The sequence below is a fragment of the Natator depressus genome, chromosome 3 (assembly GCF_965152275.1).
Source record: "Natator depressus isolate rNatDep1 chromosome 3, rNatDep2.hap1, whole genome shotgun sequence".
Lineage (NCBI taxonomy): Eukaryota > Metazoa > Chordata > Testudines > Cheloniidae > Natator > Natator depressus.
The window spans coordinates 68,413,787-68,441,268 of NC_134236.1; the positions used below are offsets into that span (position 1 = coordinate 68,413,787).

General features: G+C 40.6%; 1 protein-coding gene across 5 annotated transcripts in view; it reads right to left on the reverse strand.

The window, feature by feature from the left end:
- The window catches only part of RARS2 (arginyl-tRNA synthetase 2, mitochondrial), a 58,507-nt gene that overhangs the window by 19,378 nt on the left and 11,647 nt on the right, over positions 1–27,482 (reverse strand). For 4 of the 5 annotated variants that reach the window (XM_074948090.1, XM_074948092.1, XM_074948094.1 and 1 more), the window contains 8 exons: positions 24,792–24,889; positions 23,141–23,196; positions 21,386–21,469; positions 15,234–15,310; positions 8,210–8,368; positions 7,042–7,148; positions 5,663–5,758; positions 4,456–4,516 (listed from right to left, as the gene is read on the reverse strand). In XM_074948090.1, the coding sequence (XP_074804191.1) occupies positions 4,456–4,516; positions 5,663–5,758; positions 7,042–7,148; positions 8,210–8,368; positions 15,234–15,310; positions 21,386–21,469; positions 23,141–23,196; positions 24,792–24,889 (738 nt within the window). The remainder of the gene's footprint in view (positions 1–4,455; positions 4,517–5,662; positions 5,759–7,041; positions 7,149–8,209; positions 8,369–15,233; positions 15,311–21,385; positions 21,470–23,140; positions 23,197–24,791; positions 24,890–27,482) is intronic. The other variant, XM_074948093.1, reaches the window with a different exon arrangement.

Sequence of the window (27,482 nt, forward strand, 5' to 3'; positions counted from 1 at the left end):
CCCATGCTCTGACTGTCCCTAAGCCTCCGAATGCCAGAAGCTAGGACTGGATCACTTGAAATTACCCTGTTCTGTTTGTTCCCTCTGAGGCATCTGACACTGATGATTGCCAGAAGACAGGATACTGGGCTAGATGAGCCCTTAGTCTCACCCAGTATGGTCATTCTTATGATCTTATGTGACATTTCAGCACTTCTGGGGCACTGGGCCAGAGACAAATGTATATATTTTAAACACACATGCTGTATAATCATAGAATCGTAGGAATATAGTGTTGGAAGGGACCTCAGGAGGACATCTAGTCAATCCCCCATGCTGAGTCAGGACCAAGCATGCACAGACCATACCTGAAAGGTTATCTGTCTAATTTGTTCTTAAAAACCTCCAACAACAGGGATTCCACAAACTCCCTTGGAAGCCTATTTCAGTACTTAACTATCCTAATAGTTAGAAAGTTCAGTGAACATGGAAAACAATTGAATCACTGTCCTTTTCAGAACAGCCCTTAATGTCCTTATCATATTTGAAGACAGTTACCAGGTCTCACCTCAGCCTTCTTTTCTCAAGACTAAACATGCCCAGTTTTTTTAACCTTTCCTCATAGGTCAGGTTTTCTAAACATTTTATTACTTTTGTTGCTCTCCTCTGGACTCTCTCCTGTTTATCAATATCTTTCCTAAAATGTGGTGCCCAAAACTGGACACAGTACTCCAGCGGAGGCCTCACCAGTGCCAAGTAGAACAGAACAATTATCTCCCGTGTCTTACATACGAGACTCCTGTTAATATGCCCCAGAATATTAGCCCTTTTTCATAACTGCATCATATTCAATTAGTGATCCACTGTAACCCCCACATCCTTTTCAGGAGTACTACTGCCTCGTTACAGTTTAGTTTGTAATTGTGCATTTGATTTTTTTTCCTTACTAACAGATAATGCTCATCTCTCAAACATTAATATTTTAAATTAAATATACATTTGCTGCTCTCCTCATCTTTCAGTTCATCTCTCCTGTGACTGTTACAGACTTCTCACTGGAATTAGCCTTTCTCTGTACTCAACAACAGGTTTGCTACAGGCATCATGGGATGCAGGTCCCCTCACCTAGTTAAGATGGCAGGACTCACCACCACTCCTTCATTCTAGTTTGCTCCTGAACTACAGCCTCCCAGGCCATATTTGACAGGCCACTACTGCAAGAACTGAATGATTTTTGTTCTCCTTTATTTTTTTCCAAGCCCAGGCCAGGAATTTCCAGAGCTAGCACTGAGTTCGTATTCTACTCCTGACACTACCACACACCAGTCATGCAGCTTTCTCAGCTCCTGCCAGCAGGCCAAGTATTGAAATATCCAAGAATCCTGGTCTCTGAGGTATGATTCTCCTATATTTAAATCTACCTTGTTTCACTATATGAATAGAGTAGTCAGGCAGCAAGGAGGAATGATGCTGTTTACTCACAAACCAAGACTCTGAACCTTCAAAGATTTACCCACTGACTTCACTGGAACTATTCACAGAACATATAGTGCAGCACACCTGTAGATATTTGCAGGATTGGGGCCTAAAACAACATTGGTTGACCTAATTTTACAAGCATCATTTTGGACAGTGCCCTTTTTTTAATCAGGATGTAAATTCAGGAGTAATATATAAAATTACAGTTTTTATAGTAGTCTCAAGTGGATTAAAATGTTTAGAATAGTATAACAATTCCAATCAAAAACTATGTTAAAACACAGTTACAGTTGAGACTACATATCAGTAATTTACATCAGTAACTTAGAGTAAACTACACTACAAGCATCTGGTAACTATTCCAAAATCAAATGTTCAAAACCCAGAAATTCACAGCTAACATTAAACCAAAAAAAAATTAATAATCCCAAACTGGCTAAAAGATATGGAAATGCATAGTTCGGGCACCCAAATAACTAACTCTGCCCTCTGGTGACATCATGGGGTGAGGGCGGGAGGGGGGATTAAACAGATTTTTAAAAGACTCATTTAACATAATCTGGGTCCACAGACACTAAAATTGCTTAATCATAACTATATGGTTTTTGCATGATGACGCTACTGTACAAAATTAAGGTTTCTGCCGAAGGGGAGAATATGAAGAATAACAGTGAAAAATGACCATTAATCCTTAAAAAAAAAATTGAAATGTAGCCTATGGAGTGAGTTTTAACTATATGGGAAATTTGAAAACTGACAGGGGAGGATACGCTGCATTTTTCACATATAACAAAGATGTTCAATCCCTGCTTTAAGTGCAACACTGAACTACAGTGAACGTTAACTTGGCATCCTTACCAACACCTCTATAATAAACCTTGAGTATTTTATACCTTTTTGGATGTCATGCTTTTACACTCTTACAGGCCCTTATGAAATAAATAGTAGGATAAACAAACAACTGTTATGAATGAATTTATATAGTAATTTACAGAATTACCAGCAATAAACTGGTTTGATTTTCTTTTTTTTTTAAAAAAAAAACCTTTATAATCTCATGAAATAAGATCTAGAGACCTCTGAGTAAATTCCAACTAGCTTTTAAACACTGGGACTCAAAATATATTTGTATATAATAATTTAATATCTCCAAACATAGACTAAAAATCATCAGTACTCTAGGTTAGGTTCATGGAAGTCTAACCTCAGATAACCTAGAGTTAAATCCAGCTTGGGCCACATGAGGCAGTGAGTTTGATGGACATTACAAAACACTATCATGCAGTTTGGTACAATTCAGTGAGACTGGAAGTGCTACTCATGAGAGATCTGGGGCCAGTCAGGTCACTGGCAGAGGTGTGTGGGGAGGATTGGACAAGGCCTACCTGCAGTTTGCCTGACAATAGCTATTAATCACTTATTTTTATGAGCACCAATTTCAGCCAACAACAAGAGAAAGAAGTGGAAGTATTAGTTGTAGTAGTAATTCATGCATTTGTTGTTATAGAAGAGTACAGATGAGAGATGGACTAGGTGATCTGGCAGGTGTTTTCCATTTCTAACTTCTGAGACACTGTAATTTCAATGGCCACATTCTCAGGTTCCAGCTTTTGTTGCAAGTACATAAGGATTAGGCCAGGGAGAAGAAGAAAGTTAGACACAAGGACTGAATAATTACTAAAAGTTGAGGGGACTGGCCACTAATATCCTTAGGCTGCTGCTCTTTCTCGGGCTACATTAGGGAACTGATTCTGCACTGGTCCATCTCATTACTATCGATTTCAGCTTTCATTCTCTTTTGGTGCAAAGTGTTTCATTATTTCCACTTTGTTGCTTTCTTGTAACTCATGGCAATCACAGGAGCAAACACAGATGAGCAACTGCACGCACCAGCTACCGCTACATCAGTAACAACGTCCATAACTTCTGGAGCATTGCTTCTCTGTTGGCATGCTGCTCCTTGGTGACAAGGAATGCAGCATGTTGCTACTGGTGGAAAACGCATTATTCCGATGTCACAAGAGGGGAAGAAAATCTAATGGAAACTCCTTGGAGCCAGAAAATGAAGAGCTAAAAAGGTCTGGGGTTTTGGTTCTACATTTACTGGCTCCAATGATTTTTCCAAAGGCATTGTATTATGTAACATTACACTGACTAATGAAAGCATGATACCAAGCATGTTGTATAGACATCTCCAGACACATCATAAGGAGCACGCCAAAAAAAACCTGTAGATTTGCTTCCCAGAGGACATTAACTGACTCCATATACTAAAAAGTGGTTTTCAAAAGATTGCCTCTATCTCTGAAAAAACCTTAATGGCATCATATGCTGTATCTTTAGAACGCTAAAGCTAAGAAGTTTTACATACAGACAAGGAGCTAATCCTACTATCCATTACTGATATTGCTGAAGTCATGTTAAAAAACCAGCAGACAGTTAAAATGCTCCCAGTCTGCAACTGCATTGCCCAGATGGATTAAACGGCTCTTGATGTGCAATTCCAAGTGAATCAACAATAGAGCAACTGATGTATTGTAAACAAGCTATAAAATTCACATTTGTGACAATATATTGGGACTTTAAATTAAACTTCTCTGTAAATGGATTTTAGAACATGACTTTAATAGCATATTTTATATCCTTTTATACACAAACAATTATAAGAATCAACCTTTAACTTGATTAAATATTTAACAACAATATTTATCTGGAAAATGATCTGTTGATTGAGTAAAAGCTATTTTTGAGGAAATTACAAGTACATTTTAAAATGGTGAGCCCCACATGATTTTTCAGCCATTTTGTGGGTCATGAACCAAAAAAGGATTGAGAACCATTGTGTGACACTATGGAATAGCTGCTGTGCAGTGAGGCCCTCTAAGTGTCTATTGTGATGCCAATTACCATGTGCCACAGTCACTCTGGGAGCAAGAGAGGCCCTGCATTTTTAAGAGAGTTAAATTCAAAGTGTTGTGTGCATCTACAATTACTTACCACATAAATCATAGTATCACAGTTATATTTCATCATTCGGTCTATAGCAGCAGCAAGATCTCTAGAAGAGATAAATGAGAAACTCTCAATCAAACTAAATACACCTCATTATTTAGAATGGGTTGCCTGCTGGGAAAATTCTCTACCATTGTGGAAAGGGAGGGTTTGTAAAAATGAACAAGTGCATTATGGAGGGTTTTCACCTTGTACTGAAGCCACTACCAGAGAGAGGATACAAGGTTAAATGGACCAATGCATACTTCATGCAAAAGAGTGAGCATCTGGTCTTTGTTCATTACATATTTTTAGAATTCAGTGTTGTTGTTTTTTAAGCCCATTGATTATGGTCAGAAAAACAAGTAGGAAAAATGACTTCTTGCACAGTACCAATCTGGTCTGTGTCCCTACTGAGACAGTGAAATGGTCAAACAACTGGGGGAATCTTGTGAGCAAAGAAGATAGAACCTTCAGAGGACCTGGACATAGACTATGGAGCTCACTCCTGCAAGAGAAAAGAATGATCTCTAACCACAGTCTCAGAACTGAATGCAGAGCACCTCTTCAATGCAGCTTTTCTCAAGAAGTTCTTCACACACACACCTCCCATCCCAAACACTAAAAAAGTTTGATTTTTGTCAGCCTGTGGTATGAACTAAAGTGACTGTTATTTCTATTTTAAAATACTTTGGAAGGATTCAAATACAATGATGATGGGGCCAGAAGGATGGTGGTAACAACTGACGTAGCAGGCTATCAGCACTGCAGAGCCAATAAAGATGTGGAAGAGCAACCTATGCTAGTCTACATCACGCTTCAAGAATAAGATTGCTAGTCAAGTTCTTCTAAAATCTTTGTTGTGGTAAATTATTTGTTAAGCAAAAAGAATATAGCTTTGTTTTCAGGCTATTTATATAGTTGGTAGCGGGAACCAAAAAAATGACTTATAAATTGAGTAGATTTCCTATTGGACTCAGAGAATAAATCTAGAAAAACAAGGCTTCATTTTTTAAAGTAACTACCTATCTCTCCATAGTCATATTGTCACTGTAACCCTTAGTTATTCAGATTATTGACTAGTAAGTATCTTGTAGTTTTCCTATAACAAAAAGCTTCCAGTGTTTAAATCCTTAAAAGAGACTACTAATGTAAATTACACAAGAGTTTACCACTGAATTAAATCCAAAGTGTAGCATAGACAGACACTTGCCTTGTTATGTAAAGAGATGTCCCATCACTACGCATTACAGTGGAACACAATGAGAGGTCTCTTTTTTCAGAAAGATCCACTACTCTTGTTCCTTTGCTGAAAATGAAAAACAAACAAAAGAAACCCCAACCACACAACATCATTTGAAATAATTGCAAACCAGAACTGAAATACAGAATCCAGGAAAAAGAACCAGATGACATATACATTTAAAAAAAAAAAAAAAAAAAAAATCTTTCCTCATGCTGCCCGCTATTCTTGGAACAGTCTCATTCCTCTTGTGCACAGAGGATCTTCCCTCTACTCCTTCACGTCTCCTTTGCATTAATAGGAGCATTGCCAGCAGATTGAGGGAAGTGATTATTCCCCTCTGTTAGGCACTGGTGAGGCAACATCTGGAGTACTGTATCCAGTTTTGGGCCCCCCACTACAGAAAAGATGTGGACAAGCGGAGGACAACGAAAATGATTAGGGGGCTGGGGCACATGACTTACGAGGAGAGGCTGAGGGAACTGGGCTTATTTAGTCTGCAGGAGAGAAGAGTGAGGGGGGATTTGATAGCAGCCTTCAACTACCTGAAGGGGGGTTCCAAAGAGGATGGAGCTCGGCTGTTCTCAGCGGTGGCAGGTGACAGAACAAGGAGCAATGGTCTCAAGTTGCAGTGGGGGAGGTCTATGTTGGATATTAGGGAAAACTATTTCACTAGGAGGGTGGTGAAGCACTGGAATAGGTTGCCTAGGGAGGTGGTGGAATCTCCATCCTTGGAGGTTTTTAAGGTCTGGCTTGACAAAGCCCTGGCTGGGATGATTTAGTTGGTGTTGGTCCTGCTTCGAGCAGGGGGTTGGACTAGATGACCTTCTGAGGTGTCTTCCAACCGTAATCTTCTATGATCTCTCTTTCATAACCACCTCTCTCACCTTTCCTTCCATTGCTGATATCAGAAAATTGTCTGCTCTCACTCTTGTGGCTCATCTTTTATGAGTGTTGTTTCCATATAAGTTAAGATTGTCAATACCTCAGGGCAGGGACCCATCTAACTCAATTTATTAAGTACCATGTACCACTATGGTGCTATATAACTAAGTAATTAGTCTGGAAGACCATTTTCCCCAATATGAAAAACTTTTACTGTGCCCAGTTTTAGCTGCAACTCCACTGCTTTTCCATTAGCTAGAAGGAAGAGGAAGATTAGGTTCTTCCACATGATATTATACTGAAAGTACTTGTATAAGGGGAAAAAAACCCACAACTATTGAGCAGCATTATATATATATATATACACACACACTACACCACACCTTTTATATATGAAATATGACAATAGCAAAGAGTTAAAAAAATTATAACTGTTATAATGAAAACAAAATAACCTTTCATACATTGTTTTCTGAAGGAGTCCTTTAGCGTCCAACATCTTTAGAACTTCCTGGGACTTCTCTTGATAAAATGATTCTCCAGAATATTCATCAAAATGCACACCTAGACGCTGAAAGTTTCCAGGAACAGAAAGGAAAACACTGTTAGGGTGAGACTTACACTTTCTTCCAAGTCTTTACATTTGCTATAAGTCAGATGATGGGTCTGTGCTGTAGGCCATCCAGATGGGAAGAGTGACGATGGATTTTTATCAAGAACAGCTAGTATTTGTTATCAAAAGGAAGGAATGCTGGGTTTTAATTTAATCTCTGGTTCATTACATTTTGGTTTTGGGGTGAGGAACAGCTGCTATTTTATTTTAATTCACAGCAAAGGCACTTGCCTAGAGCCTGGGATAGGTTCTTTCATAAATATTTATTATAAATGAAAATAAAATACAAGTTTCTCTCACAAAATAATGGCAACTGGTTTTAATTCAGTGTCAGTGTGTGAAAGAGGACTTCACTTTAACTGCACTCTATCTGCAGACAGCTTTTTTAATACTGATTACTGTAACTTCCAGTTATTGTAATTTCTCATGATCAACTGAGTCTGCAATGTTTGCTGTTCTGTATAATAAAGTTAGATTAATCTAAACTAAAACAAGCAATTTACCAATACATTTATGAGATGGAACCTTTTAATTTAGTGGATTGGAATTTATTAAAGATGTATTACATAGACATAAATTTGCTTTGTCGCTCAGCACTCTTCTCTTGGATTCTGTGAAACTGAGAACGGAAAGTCCAATGTCTAGTTATATGGATTTCATGAAACAAATCTGTCTAAGATCTTTGCAACTAAGATTTACTGTGCTCTGCCTGGATATTAAATAAACCATGGCACTTTTGGTAAGAGAAAGGTGTTTGCCCCAGCATATTTGGAAAGGTTTTCCCTTTCCCTACTCTTGTAAAGCATACTGTAAAAAGGTGAAATGGTTGAGCTCCTGATGGCTCCTTCCACTCCAGGGGTGACTGAATTTCAGCAGAGTACGTATTTAGTTTGTGATGAGCTGAGGGAGTTTCAGGGATGAAAAAGTGCTATGCAGATGTCAGTTATTGGTGTGATGGAACAGTGGACGAAAGGAGACTATCCTAGGACTGCACAGAGACAACAGCTGATGGTTTGCACCTTGTAAATCCGGACATACTCTTCAATACTGAAGTCTCTAAAATGTTGCCACATTGACAGTATTTGCTCATCACGTGCCTCCAGTTTTCTAAAGAAATCCTGTGCCAGCTTCTTTATGTTTTCATCTTCTGCTGCTGCTTTGTTAACTTGTACGTATACCTAAAATACAATGGCATGGAAAATGTACAATAAATACAATCTTCCCTTCAAAGGAAAATAAAAGTCGAAAACACAGGAAGGTCTACAAGAACGGCACAGGAGAGTAAGATTAGGAACACACAGCTTATTTTTAATAGTTAGAATATTGGCCAGACTGCACAGTTTAGACCAGCTGTGGGAACTATTAGTTTTTCCCAAAATCCAGATTGTAATCCCACAACTGCTACTTCTGTTGCTCTTTCTTCTGATACTGCTTCTTGTACTATCACAATCTTGAAGCACCCAAAGCAACAGAATATGGAAGAATTCATTTGTATGTAAAGGAATCAATGATAGTCTTAAACTAGAATGCATTTCATGTTGTAGATCACATCATTGGCACACGTCAATTAAACCCCAAAAGAAAAGCTTGGCATGCTGTTTGAGGGAGCCCATATGTTAATTTGCTGGAAGAGTTTGTTGCATTCAACATTGCTAGCGTATATAGACGTTGGCTCCTCTGGTTGGACACTGTATTCCTTTAGTTGTTAAAGGTCAGAAGTAGATTCAGTTCAGAGTGGTTTTTTTTTTTTTTTTTTTTGCGTTTAGCATTTAGAAAATGAGAGGCAAAGTTTTGAAAGCAAAATTATAAAAATGCCCTTTAAAAATAAATTTACCATGACCATTAATTTTATATTTTGACCCATACAGGTCAGCATTGATGGAATACTGTCCCACTTTGACAGGTTTTATAAATTAACCCTGCTAGGACACTGAATTATTGCAACATTAGTGAGACACTAACTCTCCAATTTATGAGAGTCCTGTTTGACTAATTCCATGAGTTTAGCCAAAATATCTTGCTGTAGTGGTCTCAGCCTGTAAAAAGTGCTCTCATCAACTAAACATTCTTGAACTTTTCCCCTTCCCTTTATGGGTTTTGAATTTCAGAGATACTGAATTAACCAGACAGTATTACCAACAAGCCTCAAATTTGAGAGCAGATTAAGGTTTCCACAACCTAGCCACAGACAATGGAATTTAAGCTCGGAGAAGATTTAACCCTTTTTATGAAAAGACAGTAACTGAACACATTCAGTTTTTCCTTCCTTGCTGATGATTTTATAAAGCAAACAATAACTGCAGCTATGAATGGCTACCCACATCTGACGCCCAACCATAATTTAAGGTACAACTATGACTAGAGGGGATTCTCACTTATACGCTTAATTACACAAAAATCTTCCCAATGTGTTTTTCCTTTTAAATAACAGCAGGGAAAACCAATCCAATGTATCATATATAGCATTTCTATACATATCAGAAAGGCACCACAATACAATACAATACAAACCTGCATCAATAGCAGATATAAATCAGAGGCATACTTAAACAGTTACAGCAGTCAAAGATTGTGGGTATTTGGGAAATTGTGTTTTGGTTTAATAAAAAACCTACTTCATTAGAAATCACCACACCTGCACTGAATGTTTCTCTCTGTGAATGCTGAAGGTGATTTGGGGCCATCTCACCATAAGCCTAAGTATTTAATTCATTAATAAAATCAAGGAAAAGAAGGAGCAAGCAAAGATATCTTAACGTTACAATGCCTATCTTGTGCCAGATTCAAATAGCTTAATTTTGAATAATAAAACTCAATTGTATATAAGAAACCTCATTGCCTAGTGTGTAAATCCTACAGGGTATCAGTACAAACCACATACCAAATTATTTGGAAACTTGCAAAGAAAAAAAAAGTGCCACCATTTCTGTTGATTGAGAGAAATTCAAACTGAATAGTAAAGATCATGGAAGCATTATGTTCTAGACTAGGTTGTCTCCTAATGGCTGGACCTTGAAGTTAATCCTTCAACTCCTATATCATGTACTTAGAGCTATTTATCAATTGTACTGAGAGAGCCCAAGGGGAAAGAGAAAATATATACGGATTGTTAAAAGTCAAAGGAGGTGAATGGCTTGGAAGCCAGAACCATTACTCTATTGTATAAACTGTACATATTTCTGTGCACATAATACACAGCTGGGTGGAATGCACTGAAATACTCAAACACACCTTATGTCTGAGCCAGTAACTAGATTTACTTGAAACCATCATTCCATGACATAATGTCTGGTTAGTGTACCAGAATGTCAGCTTTAGCAGCAGCTGCCATCTTCAGCCCAATACAGATGGAAGTGTAGTTTAGCTTTTTATTAGATCACTGATTCTCTATGATACACAAAACTCCATATCAGAATGTATGAATCGTTGTTGAATAGCAGTATACATCTGGTATATTTACCGTTAAAGAGTGGGGCACAGAACTTTTTACAATTCAAAATTTGTGCCTGGCCATCTCCAGAATGATTGGAATTGTTCTGCTAAGTGCCTTAAATCTATACTTGGACATTTCTGATAGCTGATGCATGCAATCAGCCAGCAGACCATTTATTCATATTACAAAGGCTCAGTGAGGCTCTCTGCTCATGGCATGCAATGCAATCAATAGTAATGTTCTCTATATAAACTGGTGGAGAGAAGGATCAAATGAATTACTAGTTTGCATGTGGAACACGTTTGGATGGACTGACTCAGAATCCTAAAATACAATCTGCTCTGAACCAGCAAGGAGATTTGTTTGATCCAAATAATCTATCCTCATGTGTCTGAAGAGCCCATTGTGCAGTCAGTGGGTCAGATTCTCTCTTCTGGTGCAGGGAGATGCAAACTGCTGTACCAGCTTGCCCCCTGTGTCCCAGCAAGGCCATTCGCCCAGGAGAGGACAGCTTTAACCCTCATCAACAAGGGCACAATAGAATCCCTGCTGATGGAAGCTGCCTAGAAGCTGTTCTAAATCCAGTTCACTTTTACAATCATAAAGAAAGATAAGCCCATTTTGCACAGCCAGGAGAGAATTCTGAAACTGCGCATGGTGACAATCACTTCTCACCACACATCCGTGGTAGACTGCATTCAGATTAAAGATCTTGTTTAAGATCCTCTTCCCAAAATTGCTGTTGAAGGTGTAATTAAAACAAACATTGTAATCTTTACATGTTTTCTAGTGTGAATTAAATAATAAAGAGAATATTTAGAAGTTTAAAGCAGTTTAAGATGGATGAAGTAGCATGCCTGGCATTAAATGAGGATATTGATATAACAGGCATCAGGGAAACTTGGTGGAATGAAGATACTCAAAAAGAAAAGGAGGACTTGTGGCACCTCAGAGACTAACAAATTTATTTGAGCATAAGCTTTCGTGAGCTACAGCTCAGAAATCAGCTCAGAAATGAGCTATAGCTCACGAAAGCTTATGCTCAAATAAATTTGTTAGTCTCTAAGGTGCCACAAGTCCTCCTTTTCGTTTTGCGAATACAGACTAATATGGCTGCTACTCTGAAACCTGAAGATACTCAGTGGGCCATGGTAATAGCAGGGTACAAGATGTATAAGAATGACAGAGTAGGCCATGCTAGTGGGTGGGTGGCATGTTACAAGAAAGCATGGAGCCAAATAAGGTAAAAATCTTTCTTGAAACAAACTGTACCATAGAATCTCTATGCATAGAAATTTCATGCTTGAAAAATAAGAGTATAGTAGTAGGAAAATACTAACCAACCACCTGACCAGGAGAGTGACTGTGACTGAAATGCTAGGGGAGCTTAGAGAGGCCACAAAAGCAGAAAGTGCAATAATAATGGGTGATTTCAACTATCCTCAAATTGACTGGGTAATTGTCACCTCAGGGCATGATGCAGAGATAAAATTTCTAGACACCATAAATGACTGCTTCTTGGAACAGCTGGTCCTGAAATTTGCAAGGGGAAAGGCAATTCCCGACTTAGTCCTAAGAGGAGCACAGGATCTGGTTTGAGAGGTAACTATAATTAAATCACTCAATAATAGCGACCATATTGTAATGAAATGTAACATCCTTGTATGGGGGATAATACCAAAACACCCCACCACTGTAACATTTAACTTAAAAAAGGGGAAGTACACAAAAATGAGGACACTTGTTAGATGGAAATTTAAAGGCACTGTCACAATGGTTAAATGCCTGCAAGCAGCATGGGGACTACTTAAAAACTCCATAATAGAGGCTTAGACTAAATGTATACCTCAAATCAGAAAAGACAATTAATCAGAGGACAAAAAAAAAAAAAAAAAAAAAAAAAGCCACCACAGCTAAATAGCAGAGTAATGGAAGCTGTCAGAGCCAAAAAGGCATCCTTTAAATTTTGGAAGTCAGCTCCTAGTGAGGATAATAGGAAGGTGCACAAACTCTGGTAGGTTAAGTGTAAAAGTATAATAAGGCAGGCCAATAAAGAATTTGAGAAGTGTGATGAGGTGTATCAACCCCACACTAGTGAGGTTAGGCTTAAGGAGCTGGTCTGGAAGCAGTAAGCCACACCCCTCGCCTTTGCCAGGCATGCTCCCAGTGTAGGGAGCACTCAAAAGGGAGCAGCTCAGCTCAGTCTGGGCTGACTGAGGAGGAAAGCAGTTGGGTGCAGCAGCCTCCTGCTGAGAAGCTGCCGGGACTAAGCCTAGCCAAGCTGATGGAAGACCGTTGACCGTGGGAGAAGAGAGTGACAACTCACTGTCACCAGGGGCTCCGGAGACGATCCTGGGAGGAAGTCAGGAGGGATCCCAAGACAGAGCCGTGGCACTGCTGGAGGTACAGGGGTAGGAAGTGACGCAGGGAGTACAAGTAAGGTACCAGACCCTAGGCCACATATATGACCTACTGCTCTGACGGGCCCTGGGTCAGAACCTGGTATTCGGTGGGCCCAAGTTATCCTACCTCCTTGTTGGGACTATAGCTGGTAGGCAGAGCGGCTCTTAACTCTCGCCACTGGGCAACGCTACTGTGGAATACAGCCGCTAGGCACAGCGGCCCTTGACTCTCCACATTGGGAGACACGGCCGTGAACTGTAGCCACTAGGCAAAGTGGTCCTGAACACTCGCTACTAGGCAATAATGCTGGCCTGGGGCACACAGGCATTTCCTGACAAGAAGCAACTTGCTAGAGTTCTAACAGTAAGTATCTTTTTAAGTACATCAGAAGCAGGAAGCCTGCCAAACAGGCAGTGTCGCCACTAGACGACCAAGGTACTAAAGGAGCACTCAGGGAAGACAAGGCCATTGCAGAGAAGCAAAATGCATTGATCTTCACTGCAGAGGATGTGGGGGAGATACTCACATCAGACCTATCTTTTTTGGGTGACAAATCTGAAGTACTGTCCCAAATTGATTGATCAGTAGATGAGGTGTTAGAACAAACTGATGAATGAAACAGTAATAAGTCACCAGGAGCAGATGGTATTCACACAAGAGTTCTGAAGGAACTCAAATATGAAATTGCAGAGCTATTAACTGTAGTATGTAACCTATTGCTAAAACAAGCTGCTGTACCAGATGATTGGAAGGTAGCCAACATAACACCGATTTTTAGGAAGGGCTCCAGAGGCAATCCTGGCAATTACAGGACAATAAGCCTAACTTCAGTACTGGCAAAACTGATAGAAACTATAGTAAAGAACAAAATTATCAGACACAGATAAAAAGGTCAATTTTCACAATGGAGAGAAGTAAACAGCAGGGACCTCCAAGGATCTGTACTGGGATCTGTGCTGTTCAACATATTCATTAATGATCTGGAAAAGGGAGTGAACAGTGAAGTGGCAAAGTTTGCAGATGTTAAACAATTATTTAAGATAGTTAAATCCAAAAGTGATTGTGAAGAGTCAGGGGGGATCTCACAAAACTGGGTGACTGGGCATCAAAATAGTAGATAAAACTCAACACTGATAAGTGCAAAGTAATGCACAGTGGAAACAATAATTCTAAACATACATATAGAATGATGGGTTCTAAATTAGCTGTTACTACTCAGTTAAGAGATCTTGGAGTCACCTTGGATAGTTCTCTGAAAACTTCAGCTCAATGCACAGCAATGGTCAAAAAGACTAACAGACTGTTAGTTTCTATCCCTTTCCTAATAGTTCCTAAGATAGAAAATATCATAATGCCACTATATAAATCCATGGTGCACCCACATCTTGAATATTGTGTCCAGTTCTGGTTGCCCCATCTCAAAAAGGACATAGTGGAACTGGAAAAGATTCAGTAAAAGGCAACAAAAATGATCAAAGGATTGGAAGGGCTTCCATACAAGGAGAGACTAAATAGATTAGGGCTGTTCAGTTTAGAAAAGAGGTGACTAAGGAGGATGTGACAGAGGTCTATAAAATCATAAACTGTGTGGAAAAAGTGACTAAAGAAGTGTTAGTTGCCCTTTCCTGTAATGCACAAACCAGGGGGCATCAAATGAAATTAATAAGCAGCAGGTGTTATACAAACAAGAGGAAGTACTTTTTTACACAATGCACAACTAACTTGTGGAACTCATTGCCAGGGAATGTTGTGATGGCCAGAAGTATAACTGGGTTCAAAAAAGAATTAGACAGGTTCATGGAGGATATATTCATCAATGGCAATTAGCCAAGATGGTCAGAGAACACAACCCCATGCTTGAGGTGATCCTAAGCCTCTGACTGCCAGAAGCCAAGAGGGGAAGACAGGGGTAGATCACTCCAACTGTCCTCTGTGTACACTACCCTGAAACTCTGGTCCTGGCTGTCAGAGACAGGATACAGGGTTAGACAGACCATTGGTCTGACCCAGTATGCAGTTCTCATGTTCTTAAGAACAATAGAAGGTATTTTAGCACTATAAATGCTTAGTGGAGTATAATATAGCCTAAGCAACAAATGTTTTAAAGCTTTTTGTTTTAAAGACAAATGCTTTCATACATCTAAGAGCTAATAACTATGTTGAAAGAATATTGCTAATATCATTTGATAACTTTTGAATCAACTTACCTCAAAGAGGTGTTGTAAAGGATTGGATTTTAGCTCGTCTTCATTGCCAAACTGTTGGAAACCAGCTCCCAGTAAACCTAGAATAAGTAATAATTAATAAAATGGGACATTAGAAAACAGATCAGTGTGTATTGTATCTCGATTAAAAGCTTTGTACAACCAAATCTGTATCTTAGCATTATAAGTAATGAAAGTAAAACATGCCAAAATATTTTTAAAACATTATTGTGTCTGCCACAACAGACACAGAAAAGAAATGGATTATTCCAGTGCTTGAAAAACCATAATAGGCGAAGACTGGTATGAAACACAGGGGTGAAAGACTTCTAATGAAAAGTCCCTTCCAACACCACAGCTGCTAGAATTCCTAACCCTGGAACCTGCTTCAGGGATCCATCTTTCATGTCAGCATTTAGCTAGAAGCTGTCTGAAATCTGAAGCCCACACACCAATCCCCTATGTCTGCAGGAAACAAGGTGCTGCCCTATTCCTCACACCAAAGTCATCTGGCTGCCATGACTACTCCTTCGCCAGTCTTTGGACCACTCCAAGCCCTGGTCTACACTGGGTGGGGAGGGGCAAATCGTTCTAAGTTACGCAACTTCAGCTACGTGAATAACGTAGCTGAAGTATTTAGATTGACTTACTGTGGTGTCTTCACCGCGGTGAGTCGACCACTGCCGCTCCCCCGTCGACTCCGCTTGCGCCTCTCGCGACGGCGGAGTACAGGAGTCGACGGGAGAGCGCTTGGGGGTCGATTTATCACATCTAGACTAGACGCGATAAATCGATCCCCACTGGATTGATTGCTGCCCGCCGATCCAGCGGGTAGTGTAGACATACCCCAAGAGTCTGATCTCCACTACTCTATTTACACTTTTGTTTTGGGTCTTCCTTCCCGGTGAATAGCTCCCATGCCCCACCTCTCCTGTTGCCAAGGGGCAGCGGAGTGAAATTGACCAGACTATCAGTTTCTTCAGCGTTCCCAACAGTAACAGTGAAAGCCGATTAGACTCTGGTCAGCTTTCACTCTGCTGCAGCTTACGAAAAATATGAGCCGCAACACAAACATTGGGGCTTCCTGTCTACAGAATGAGGACAATGCTCACTTCTTGTTTGGAAAGCTTCCTCTGGAGCCGTAAGAGTAAAAATTTGGGCCAAGGGCAACAGTCTGCTACAGCTGTTGTTCTAGTGACACAAAACTGCTGCAAACCCATCTGAATCAGGCAGTTCGGTCAGGGTTAGTGCTGCAGAGCAGTCATAGCATCAGTGAACCGTACCCTTCATTTTTTTAAAAAAATGCCTTCTTCTATTCTGCAGAAGTTGATGGCATTTGTCCCCCCATTCTCCAGAGAAAGCTTCCTATTTTCCACAAGTGGTGAGAAAGAGAAGGGATTTTTCAAACCCCAGTTGATTATAACCAACAGGCCTTACAATACTGCAAGGAACATGAAGCAAAAAAAAGTAGGCTTATTTAACCCCCCCTCCCTCCCCCCCCACACACACATTAGCATTTAAATGTAACAATTTCTACCTCAGAACGACAGGAAGGGTCTGCCTGAACCCAATAAAAGCAAGGAACCTGAACTACTCAGCGTGTCCACACACTGCAGCACATGTAGCTGGGGTGGCAGAACCCAAAAGGGCATTCACTCGAGGTGTTTTCTCTACCACCCCCCTGACAGTTCCACTGTAGACAGACAGCTTTAAACTGCAGCCAGGGCTCCCCAGGCTGCCTTGTGACCGCGTATCCCCCCAGGTCCCTGGTCATGCTCCCTCCCTCACCAGTACCAACCATTTTAGTAGCAGTCTTGAGAGACCAAGAGGCTACAGGCATGTTGCACTGCTGCAACCTCCTTCCATGAGCACATCCTGTTACCGAAGACTCTCAGCTAGTCTCTCTGTTGAGTGTAGTCACCACAGACCCAAGCGTGAATCAAACCCATGAAGTTGCATGACTTGATTATTTCTTTAAATGTATCTGGTTGGTTTTAGAATTTCCCAAACATTCATAGATTAGAAGGCTAGACAGAACGCTGTGATCATCTAGTCTGACCTCTGTATAAACACAGGCCATAGGACTTCTCTGAATTAATTAATTAATTCCCTGTTTGAACTAGATCACCTGAGAGGCTTTAGAACTGCCCCAAGATTGCCTCAAAGGCTGCGAAACTGAAATCCTTTCCTCATCATTAAATTAAAAGAACTTGTCCAGGTGCCTCTGCAGCCATTCAGGAGAGCCGGAGTGGATTTTAAATCCACGTTCTCTCTGAGCTGTCAAGGACTAGGACTGCTGGGGAGATGGTACACGTATCCCTGAAGAGGGAGGGTGGAATAACTTTGGAATAACTTCTCCAGCTGATAAAGGAAGTACTTCAAGAGTCTTGTCCACTTCCTGTTGGAAGCACAGAGGAGGTCCTAGGAGGAGTTTAGTAAGGGAAGCAAGACAATATCCTGGAAAGAAAAATAAAAAAAGGGCTAATCCCATTTAAATTCAGTTCTATATTTTAAAAGTTGCCTCTTGGCTGGGAACTTGCCTGCCACGTTTCAGCTGGATACAGTTTGAAGGCTAAGTTATAAACTCCTTGTAAATGGTGGCTATAATAGAAATGCTGACAGCTCATTAACTACAGTGGTGCTTCTGGGAAGTACCATTATAATAAAATTCCTAAACTATAATTTTATCAACCGTGGTCACATCGTTTATAAAAGCTGTTAAATATCGGAACTGAATAGGCCAATATAAAAGAACATCTGTTTTAAGGGGGACAGTTAAAACTAGTCAAAAATATGACCTACCAGCTATGCTTTAGATTGAAAGTTCGCATGTACACAATATGCTTTCCGACTACCTTTCCTGACAGCAAAAGGTATGTGGCAATATATAAAATCCCTGCTATTCAAAGTTCTTTGAAAGCACCATTCTGCAATCAAACTATTTACTTCAAGAAGTTATCTTGCTCTGGCTCTGTGGATATGGGGACAGCGGTGGATATGATATATCTTGACTTTAGCAAAGCTTTTGATATGATCTCCCACAGTATTCTTGCCAGCAAGTTAAAGAAGTACGGATTGGATGAATGGACTATAAGGTGGATAGAAAGCTGGCTAGATTGTCAGGCTCAACGGCTAGTGATCAATGGCTCGATGTCTAGTTGGCAGCCGGTATCAAGCAGAGTGCCCCAGGGGTCGGTCCTGTGGCCAGTTTTGTTCAACATCTTTATTAATGATTTGGATGATGGGATGAACTGTACCCTCAGCAAGTTCGCAGATGACACTAAGCTGGGGGGAGAGGTAGATATGCTGGAGGGTAGGGATAGGGTCCAGAGAGACCTAGACAAATTAGAGGATTGGGCCAAAAGAAAATCTGATTAGGTTCAACAAGGACAAGTGCAGAGTCCTGCACTTAGGAAGGAAGAATCCCATGCACTGCTACAGGCTGGGGACCGACTGGCTAAGCAGCAGTTCTGCAGAAAAGGACCTGGAGATTACAGTGGATGAGACGCTGGATGAGAGTCAGCAATGTGCCCTTGTTGCCAAGAAGGCCAACGGCATATTGGGTTGTATTAGTAGGAGCATTGCCAGCAGATCGAGAGAAGCGATTATTCCCCTCTATTTGGCACGGGTGAGGTCACACCTGGAGTATTGTTTCCAGTTTTGGTCCTCCCCCCACTACAGAAGGGATGTGGACAAATTGGAGATAGTCCAGCGGAGGGCAATGAAAATGATTAGGGGGCTGGGGCACATGACTTATGAGGAGAGACTGAGGGAACTGGGCTTGTTTAGTCTGCAGGAGAGAAGAGTGAGGGGGGATTTGATAGCAGCCTTCAACTACCTGAAAGAGGGTTACAAAGAGGATGGAGCTCGGCTGTTCTTAATGGTGGCAGATGACAGAACAAGAAGCAATGGTCTCAAGTTGCAGTGGGGGAGGTCTAGGTTGGATATTAGGAAACACGATTTCACTAGGAGGGTGGTGAAGCACTGGAATGAGTTACCTAGGAAGGTGGTGGAATCTCTATGCTTGGAGGTTTTTAAGGTCTGGCTTGACAAAGCCCTGGCTGGGATGATTTAGTTGGTGTTGGTCCTGCTTTGAGTAGGGGATTGGATTAGATCAGTGGTTCTCAAAGCCGGTCTGTCACTTGTTCAGGGAAAGCCCCTGGCGGGCCGGACCGGTTTGTTTACCTGCCGCGTCCGCAGGTTTGGCCGATCGTGGCTCCCACTGGCCGCGGTTCACCGCTCCAGGCCAATGGGGGCTGTGGGAAGCGGTGCGGGCCAAGGGACATGCTGGCCACCCTTCCCGCAGCCCCCATTGGCCTGGACCGGCGAACCGTGGCCAGTGGGAGCCGCAATTGGCCGAACCTGCGGACGTGGCAGGTAAACAAACCGGTCCGGCTCACCAGGGGCTTTCCCTGAACAAGCAGCAGACCGGCTTTGAGAACCACTGGATTAGAATACCTCCTGAGGTCTCTAACAACGCTAATATTCTATTATTCTAACAGAGCAGATAAGCACAGCAGGGAAAAGCAGCCTTAACCAGATTTTATTTTGCTATTTAAATATTGTTGCAGTGTGCACTTTAAGAAGAAAAAAAAAAGATGAAGTCATATCAAAGGGATAAAAATAAAATAAAACATGTAACTATGAAATCAGTCTAATTTTAAGCCAACTCATCATACAAGTATCCCTCCTTATTAAATTCCACAGGGCTCAGTTTTTTGCCCACTGAAGTCCATAGCAAAATTCCCTTTTGACTTCAGTGACACTGGTTCAGGACCTAGAGAGGCTTGTTTGAAATAACATGACAAAAAGCAAAATATTTGTTACCTGCCTTTAAAGTATCAGAAAAATGCAATTATGTTGCCTTGCAAACCTGTCATGTGAAAACATCCACCCATCCACACAAGGATTATGAATACACTAACATTTTTCTCATCTGTCCAAAACAATTAATCAACCAAACTAAAAGATACTTGTCCCAAACAAGAGGGCAGGTAGAACTGTGCAGGGCTGGCATTTAATATATGTATCATCTACATAGAGGAGATTGAACACATAATAATATGCAGGGGCATAGAAGTTTTATTGATATGATTTTGGGAGTTAAGCATCGCCCTAACCAAATGCCATAAATGCACCACGATACACAACTATTTTATTTATGCCACACATTTTAGAAAAATTGTTGTCTGCTTTCTGTTTTTTAAACCAAAATTTTGTTGGCACTATTTTTTTTTTATCTGTCTTCAAAGTCTGAATGTATTAGCTACCATGAGTATACCCAGTCTCAGAGTAACAGAAAGTTAATACTAATACATTTTTAAAACCTCTAGAAAACTATCACAAATAGCTCTTTTGGAGGGCGTGGAAGTGGAGGGGCAAAAGTACGGTGAAGTTAAGGTTTGATATCTTTCAGACTGACAGGGTTAAAAAATGATGAAGCTTGGAATGAATCTCAGGTCTCCTCTGATATAAAATAAATGATTACAGTCATGGTGGCTCATGTAATATGAGACATTAGGGCAGTCATTGGTGCAAGAATAAACATTTGCCCATCTGACACTCCAGAGCAGTATAATTTCCAGTCCTTGCTTCTACAGTTGTGGGGGTAAAATTGATATTGATATTACCCTCTTCTTTCTTCAAGCACTTTTTAAATAGCAGCTATTTGAACATTTCTCAGATGTTTGATTTTAGTGCTGGCAAACAGGGACTTTTAATTATCATCAACCATGCACAGTTCTGTACATTAGTAGGCATGGGCCTAAAGGGGTTTGATAAGCTAAAGGCACAAAACAGAATGCAAGACAGGAGAGCAACTGTGCAATATGAATTCAAATTGTTCTGCTGTTTCACAAAATTATTCTATGGTTATGTCTACAAGTGTGAGGTAAATAAATTGAGCACAGTGGGTTCAGACTCCTGTAGTTCCTACACAAGCAAAACTCCCAAAGACATGAAGGGTTTTGCATGACAAAAGAATTCAGTATTAGGATATATACAGCTCTAACCGTTCACTTATTGTCTATAACTTGTTTTAGCAGCATGAGCCTGTCCAATTATTAATCTTTGCTATAGCCAAATCCAGTGAGGCAGCAAGAAATTGAGGTTGTAAGCCTAGATAATGTTATTTGTGAAAGAGAAAATAAACATACCAAATTGCATGCCCCAGTCTCCAAGGTAATTTATTCTTGTTACATGATGTCCAAGTGCTTCTTTGAGGTTTGCTACAAAATTCCCTGGTAATCAAAATTATTATTATTACTCAAAACAGTAAGTGTTCTCTCATTCTTAATACTAGTTTTGTTTTGATACAGTCTGCATTACAAATCCAATTTAAAATGTACTGTTCTACCAAATTTCTTGCTGAAATGAATCAGTTAGACTGTTAATTCTTTCAGGTCTTGTGGGGGTTTCTGCGCACTGGAAGGCGCTGTATATTCTTTCATTGTTATACAGAAAATAAACATCATATTTTGTGTTGATATGGTGCTCTTCAGCTGACCATCACAAAATGCTTTTCAAGCCTCAGTGCATCCTCACAACACTGCCGTAGAATACATCAGTCCTCCACCCCATTTTTCAGATAGGCAAACAGACACAAAGAAGTTAAGTGATTGCCCAAGTTCACCCATCATGTTAGTGGCAAAGCTAGGAAAAGTACCAAAAACTCACGACTTCCAGTGCTGTGCTCGAACCATCACAGTATCTGAAAACAGGCTGCATTCCAACCCGGCTCCTAATACATTATACCCACAAGACAGGGTCCAGTCTTTAACCCCTTCCTAAAGCTTGCTTTTAATATTACTGTAATTAAAATGCAAAAAATCCCTCAACCACATCTTTCTCCTGAGCCGGGCTGTTCTTAAGATTTTTCCTTGCTTAACTTCTGTGTCTCTGCCCCTGGTTTCCCCTGCTTTAAAGGGGCTTAAACCCTTTTAGCTCTGATGCAGGAGTATAAAAGGACCCATCTGGTCTGATATCAGAGTGACTCAGCTGCAGAGCTCTGTCTCTTTCTCCTGGAACCTTTATCCTGACACCATGTTACAGCACCCAATCATAATTTTCTATTAGATTCATTCATGCTATTCAGTTTATTTTGTCCCTTCCATGTAGACAGTGATCTATAGGGTTATTTTGGGGAATGGTCCTCCCCACAGGAGATGGTGTGAAAAGGAGGAGCTACGACACCTTGTACCACTTAGCTAACAATGACATTGTACAAAATGGTTGGACGCAGTATTAACTCAATAGATGATGCAGCAGTGCAGACAGTTATCCTTGTCAGTAAAGTAGCACTTTATACACAGATATGGGGAAATACTGAAAGAGAAAAAACAGTGAAGCTAAAATTTCACTTAATAGCTTTTGTGCCACTGGAATGTTGAGTGGTAAACTAACGCACAACAATTCAGTTATGTACAGGAGTAAACGAGAGTTTTATCCCCTGTATTTGAGGTCAGAACTGGGCCGACAATCACCATGACAGCAATATTGACATATAGTAGTTAATGTATTATAAACAAACCTCATGACAGACAACTTCTAAGACAACTGGACAAACCAGAAATGAAAGTTAGTCTTAAAAGGACTTAAAATATACCAACAAAGGCTTCTAACAGTGTCTTTCTCGGATGCCATTTTAAATCTCTAATTTGGGATTTCCTCATTTAATGCTCACTGTACTATAACTAAGTAATGTGCTCATTAATAAATCTGTCTGTAACAGACTGAGTTTTTGTTGTTTACTCCCTTCCTTCACTGTTTAATCAGTAGCAGATTCTTATTAAACATAAGGTTGGCCAGACATGGCCTCTCCACTATAGGAATGAAATTCAATAGGATTTTCTATTGAACTCCACAGAGGATACACAGGAGATTTTCTAGGCTGTAGTTAAATGTGTACTTACCTATTATCGTGGACCGCAAGTGTCCTACATGAAACTTTTTGGCAATATTGGGTGAACTGCAATAAATACCCATAGTTAACGTTTGTTCACTGTACAAAACATAGAACTGCCAGATCATTGTCTCCCCTAACACACATCCAAACAGTTGCTACACTCTTTCCATGTCCTGAAAAGTGCTAAAGGAAAACACAGCTCCCACCCTTTCCAATAAAATTCCCAGGCTGATCTAATTATGAGCTGGGATCCAGGTCCCAATTTTGCTCCAGAAGGCAAGGCATCAAAAAAAACCATGTTGCCTTCACAATTAGGATTGTATTTGAAAAGTTGTATACGAAGTAGATAACAAAGTACTCGCACCAATCTCTGTCACTATATAAAAATTATGCAAGTAGGGATTTTTCACAACAGACCTTTACTTTTACCTCCCTTCCTAGGAGTAAATGTGACTCCATTGCAAGGCTTTCATACAAAGCCCTACACACTCTGTATGCCCTTCAGGGCATACTCCCTTTCAAATACCAACCCCAAGTAACTGCAATCAAGTATTACTATTTGCAGGAATTAAATTCAGTCGAACCAAACAAGAGCAGAGCTCTGGTAAATATTTTCAAACCCACAGGACACCTCCTCCCCACTCCCTGCAACAGCTGAGAACCACCAAAGTGGTTTCATTTACTTCCTCATTTGTAAGTCAGAATCATTTAGGTTAATTAACCTCAGGGCATTTAAAGTTTACTTCTCCTGGACACTTGTACAGTACTATCCTTGATTTACTAGTTCTCTTGTGCTTCCTCTGCTGGCAGGTTGTCCATGTCGCAGCACAGCGAAGATAAGGCAAATAGGTCTTTTTATAATTTTGAGCCAGATTTTCAGAGATCAAAGTCCATTTTTTGTGGACACAAAATTGTGCTCACAATTATTTGTGCCTAAAAAAAATACTCAGGCCAGGGTCTGAACATCCAGCCCAAAATTTAAAAAAGCCAACTACTTATTTCTGACCTGACAATATCGTTGTTGTTCAGTTGCCAACCTAACCAGATGGTGGAAGATGCACAAGTGAGCAAGCAAACCAGAGTACAGTGCAAATATCCTGAAATAAAGAGTCTTAACCAGGTACCTGTTTTTTCAGGAACAAATAACTGGAGACACAATTTTGCACCAGTAGTTTTGTGCCTGCAGTTTAGGACATTTAGACATCCAAATGCTTGATTGCTCGTGAAAATCTTGGATGTAGGCATCAAAGTGATCTGAATTGCAGGTGCAAATAACTGTGGGTGCGGAACAGCACCCACAACAACTGAAGCTCAGTTAAAGCCTAAAAAATTGAGGCTAAAGGGTGAAAATTCAGCCTTAGTTTCTTCATAACAGAATTAATTAAAACGAAAAAGACTATCATCCTCCAAATCAGAACATTCTTAATGAGGGTCAAATCAAGGCCTGAACTATCACACTAAATAGTGAAGATATCCTTAACAGTTCTAGGGGGGAAAAAAGCCCCAAATATGATTTACGTTGTATTTGCAAATAAGCTACCCATGTACTAATGCAGCTGAATACCATACATGTAACAATGCAGCAGTATCACCTTTGTTATTAAAGAACGTAAGGTATTTTATTGATTCTTCTAAAAGGACTTCACCCATGTACGCACCTAAACTCAATCACTATCTTTCTTCTGGGAAGCGTAGAGAAAAGTTCACTTTTTATTCCATATTCTGAGCCATCTTTAAATACCTGCTGCAACACAGTCTAAAAAGCAAGAAAAAAAATGGTTTGGAAAAAGAGCAATCAACAAAGAATTTTTTTAATGTTTTACTAATTGCCTAAAAGCTTAATCCTGCAGCCTTTATGCATGTAAGCAATCTCACTGAGGGTTATCTGTACAGTTGGCCAGACAAAGCAAGGCCCCACACTAAACCCCATGGCATTTTGATTTGTGTGTCTGTAACAACAATTTTTGAAAACTGCATCCCATCAACTCCAAAATTTCAGGGAATTTTCTAGGCCGCACTGATTTTGGTGAAAAATCAGAAAACCAGAAAAGCCTGATTTCCACTAATATCACCATTTGTCACTCAGGTTAGAGGGCGAAGGAAGAAACTGCAGAGGTAGGGTTAGGCTAGGATTAGTGGGCTCCTCACCCCACAACATTTTGCACCACCCTGCATTTTGCAACTTTGTCCCTTGAAATTATGGAGGGCTGACTAAAATATATTGAAAAACATTAAAAATGGAAATTTTTATTTAATACAATATATAAAGAAGGATTGTATTAATTCATTAAAAATATGTTTCTGTATGTACTTGTCTGTCACAGAAAGTTCAGTGTCCAAAAAATTTAGCATGTTGGGCTACAGATACTGGGGGGGGCTTGCCAAAGGGTAGATGGTATCGTAACCATATGAAATGACATATCCATGAAGAGCAAAGATTTTCATGAAGAATATAAGGATTTCAGAGAAATCGTTAGAGGCCGCTCATGCAGAAACACAGAAACTGAACTGCTCTTCAACAGAAATATTTTATGCTCTTATAATGGCACTTACAGTATTACTATAGTATCAGGGCCCATCCCATTAGATAACCAAAATTACAATAGGCCAGTGGTCTCATTTTCCTTTCTCCTACTTAAAGGGATTTGGGTCTATGTTTTTTTGCCCATTTCCTTCTCTGTCTCTTTACCACACTTCTCCTCTCTTCCTCATAACCTGAGAGGGGCATGATTATGTCCTAATTCTGCACTGAGTCTGGCAAAACTCACACTGAAGTCAGGCAGTCAGTGGGCGTTGTGCTTGAATAAGGAGCGCTGAACAGGGCCCTAAGAGAGGAAACTTTTGATTTAACTGACAATCTGACCAAATCTTGCCCATTAATCAGCTCTGAAACAAGAGCCAGTAAAAATCTGATTGAACAGTCACACTAAATTCACATATTGTTAAAGTGGATTATATGTGACCAGTTTAAAATTAAATGATAATTTTATGGCATTTGTAACTATGTTAATGTTTTTCGTAGGATAAGGTAAAAAATAAAAAAGAATCTAATCAATAGAAGTGCACATAGCACTAATAACTAAGAAGCAGACTGAAAGAGAGTATTCTTAATTTCTATTACATACAAATTGATGACTGTAGGGAGCCAGGGTGGCTTCCCTCTGAACCAGAGGGTAAAGAGCCACCCTCTCAGCCTGAGTGGGCAGGGCCAGACCAAGCTTACGCCAATCCCCAGAAGGGGAGGGGTGGGACAGGAAGTACAAAGGGTGGGGCCCTTTGCCCAAAGAGAGGAGCACCAGGGAGGGAGACAGACGCAGGCTGCTCCCTCCAGACCCTGGGCCAGGAGGAACCTGACCGGGAGGAAGGCCTGTGGCGACCAGGACTGCCAGCCACTGAGTATCCGGAGGACCTGGAGGGGCCCGGCTGTAGCCAGGGCCAGCGTGAGCCCGACACAGAGGGGGAGCTGGAGCTGCCAGCAGCGGAATACCCGGATGAGCTGGAGGGACCGGAGAGACCCGCTTGAGAGACCGGGTAGGAAGTAGCCCAGGGGCAGAACTGAACCGTGGAGTTGGGTGGGCCTGCGTTCCCCTACCCCGGCCAACCTGCCTTGGGTAGCAGAACTGTGCGCTACAAACCCATACCAGTGCGCCCCTGCCTGAGGGGTGCGCTGCAGACTCCGGCCAGCACACCTTTCCCGCTAATTCCCCAGTGCCCGAAAGGTGTGATTAAGGCCTGCCAGTGGGACCTAGCTCTCCATCGCCCCTAGGGGCTTGGACCGATTGAAACGTGTCACAATGACCACAATGTAAAAGTATTCAGCAAAAGTCTTTATAGGAGAAGGCAACTTCTTGGGCTTCACCAATATAGATGAGAATTTTCACTTCCCCAGAAACAGGCCATCAGTTTTCCAAGACAACAATCTGTCAAATCCGAGCTGTAGCTCACGAAAGCTTATGCTCAAATAAATTTGTTTTCTTTTTGCGAATACAGACTAACACGGCTGCTACTCTAAAAACTGCTCAGTCTCTGGTTTAGATTTTCAGAACATGCTTCTAGCTCAATGAACTAGTTGAGCAACCAACCTACAAAAAGACTTTTGAGTCTAGCTGTACCACCCATCCACCTATCTCCCTAAGGATCTTGAAACAAGGACCCAGAAATCAGAGTCTACTTTGGGATAATACCACCAGTGACAAAGGTGAGTGGCCAACTTCCCTCCAGCAAGTTATTGATTTAACATTTAAGCTATCTTTTCCAATTAGCCAGCAGTCTTTGAAGTTTTGAACAAACCATAATATGGTAAAATCTAAAGAGCAAAAATTACAATTCTAGATGTCTTTATAAAATAG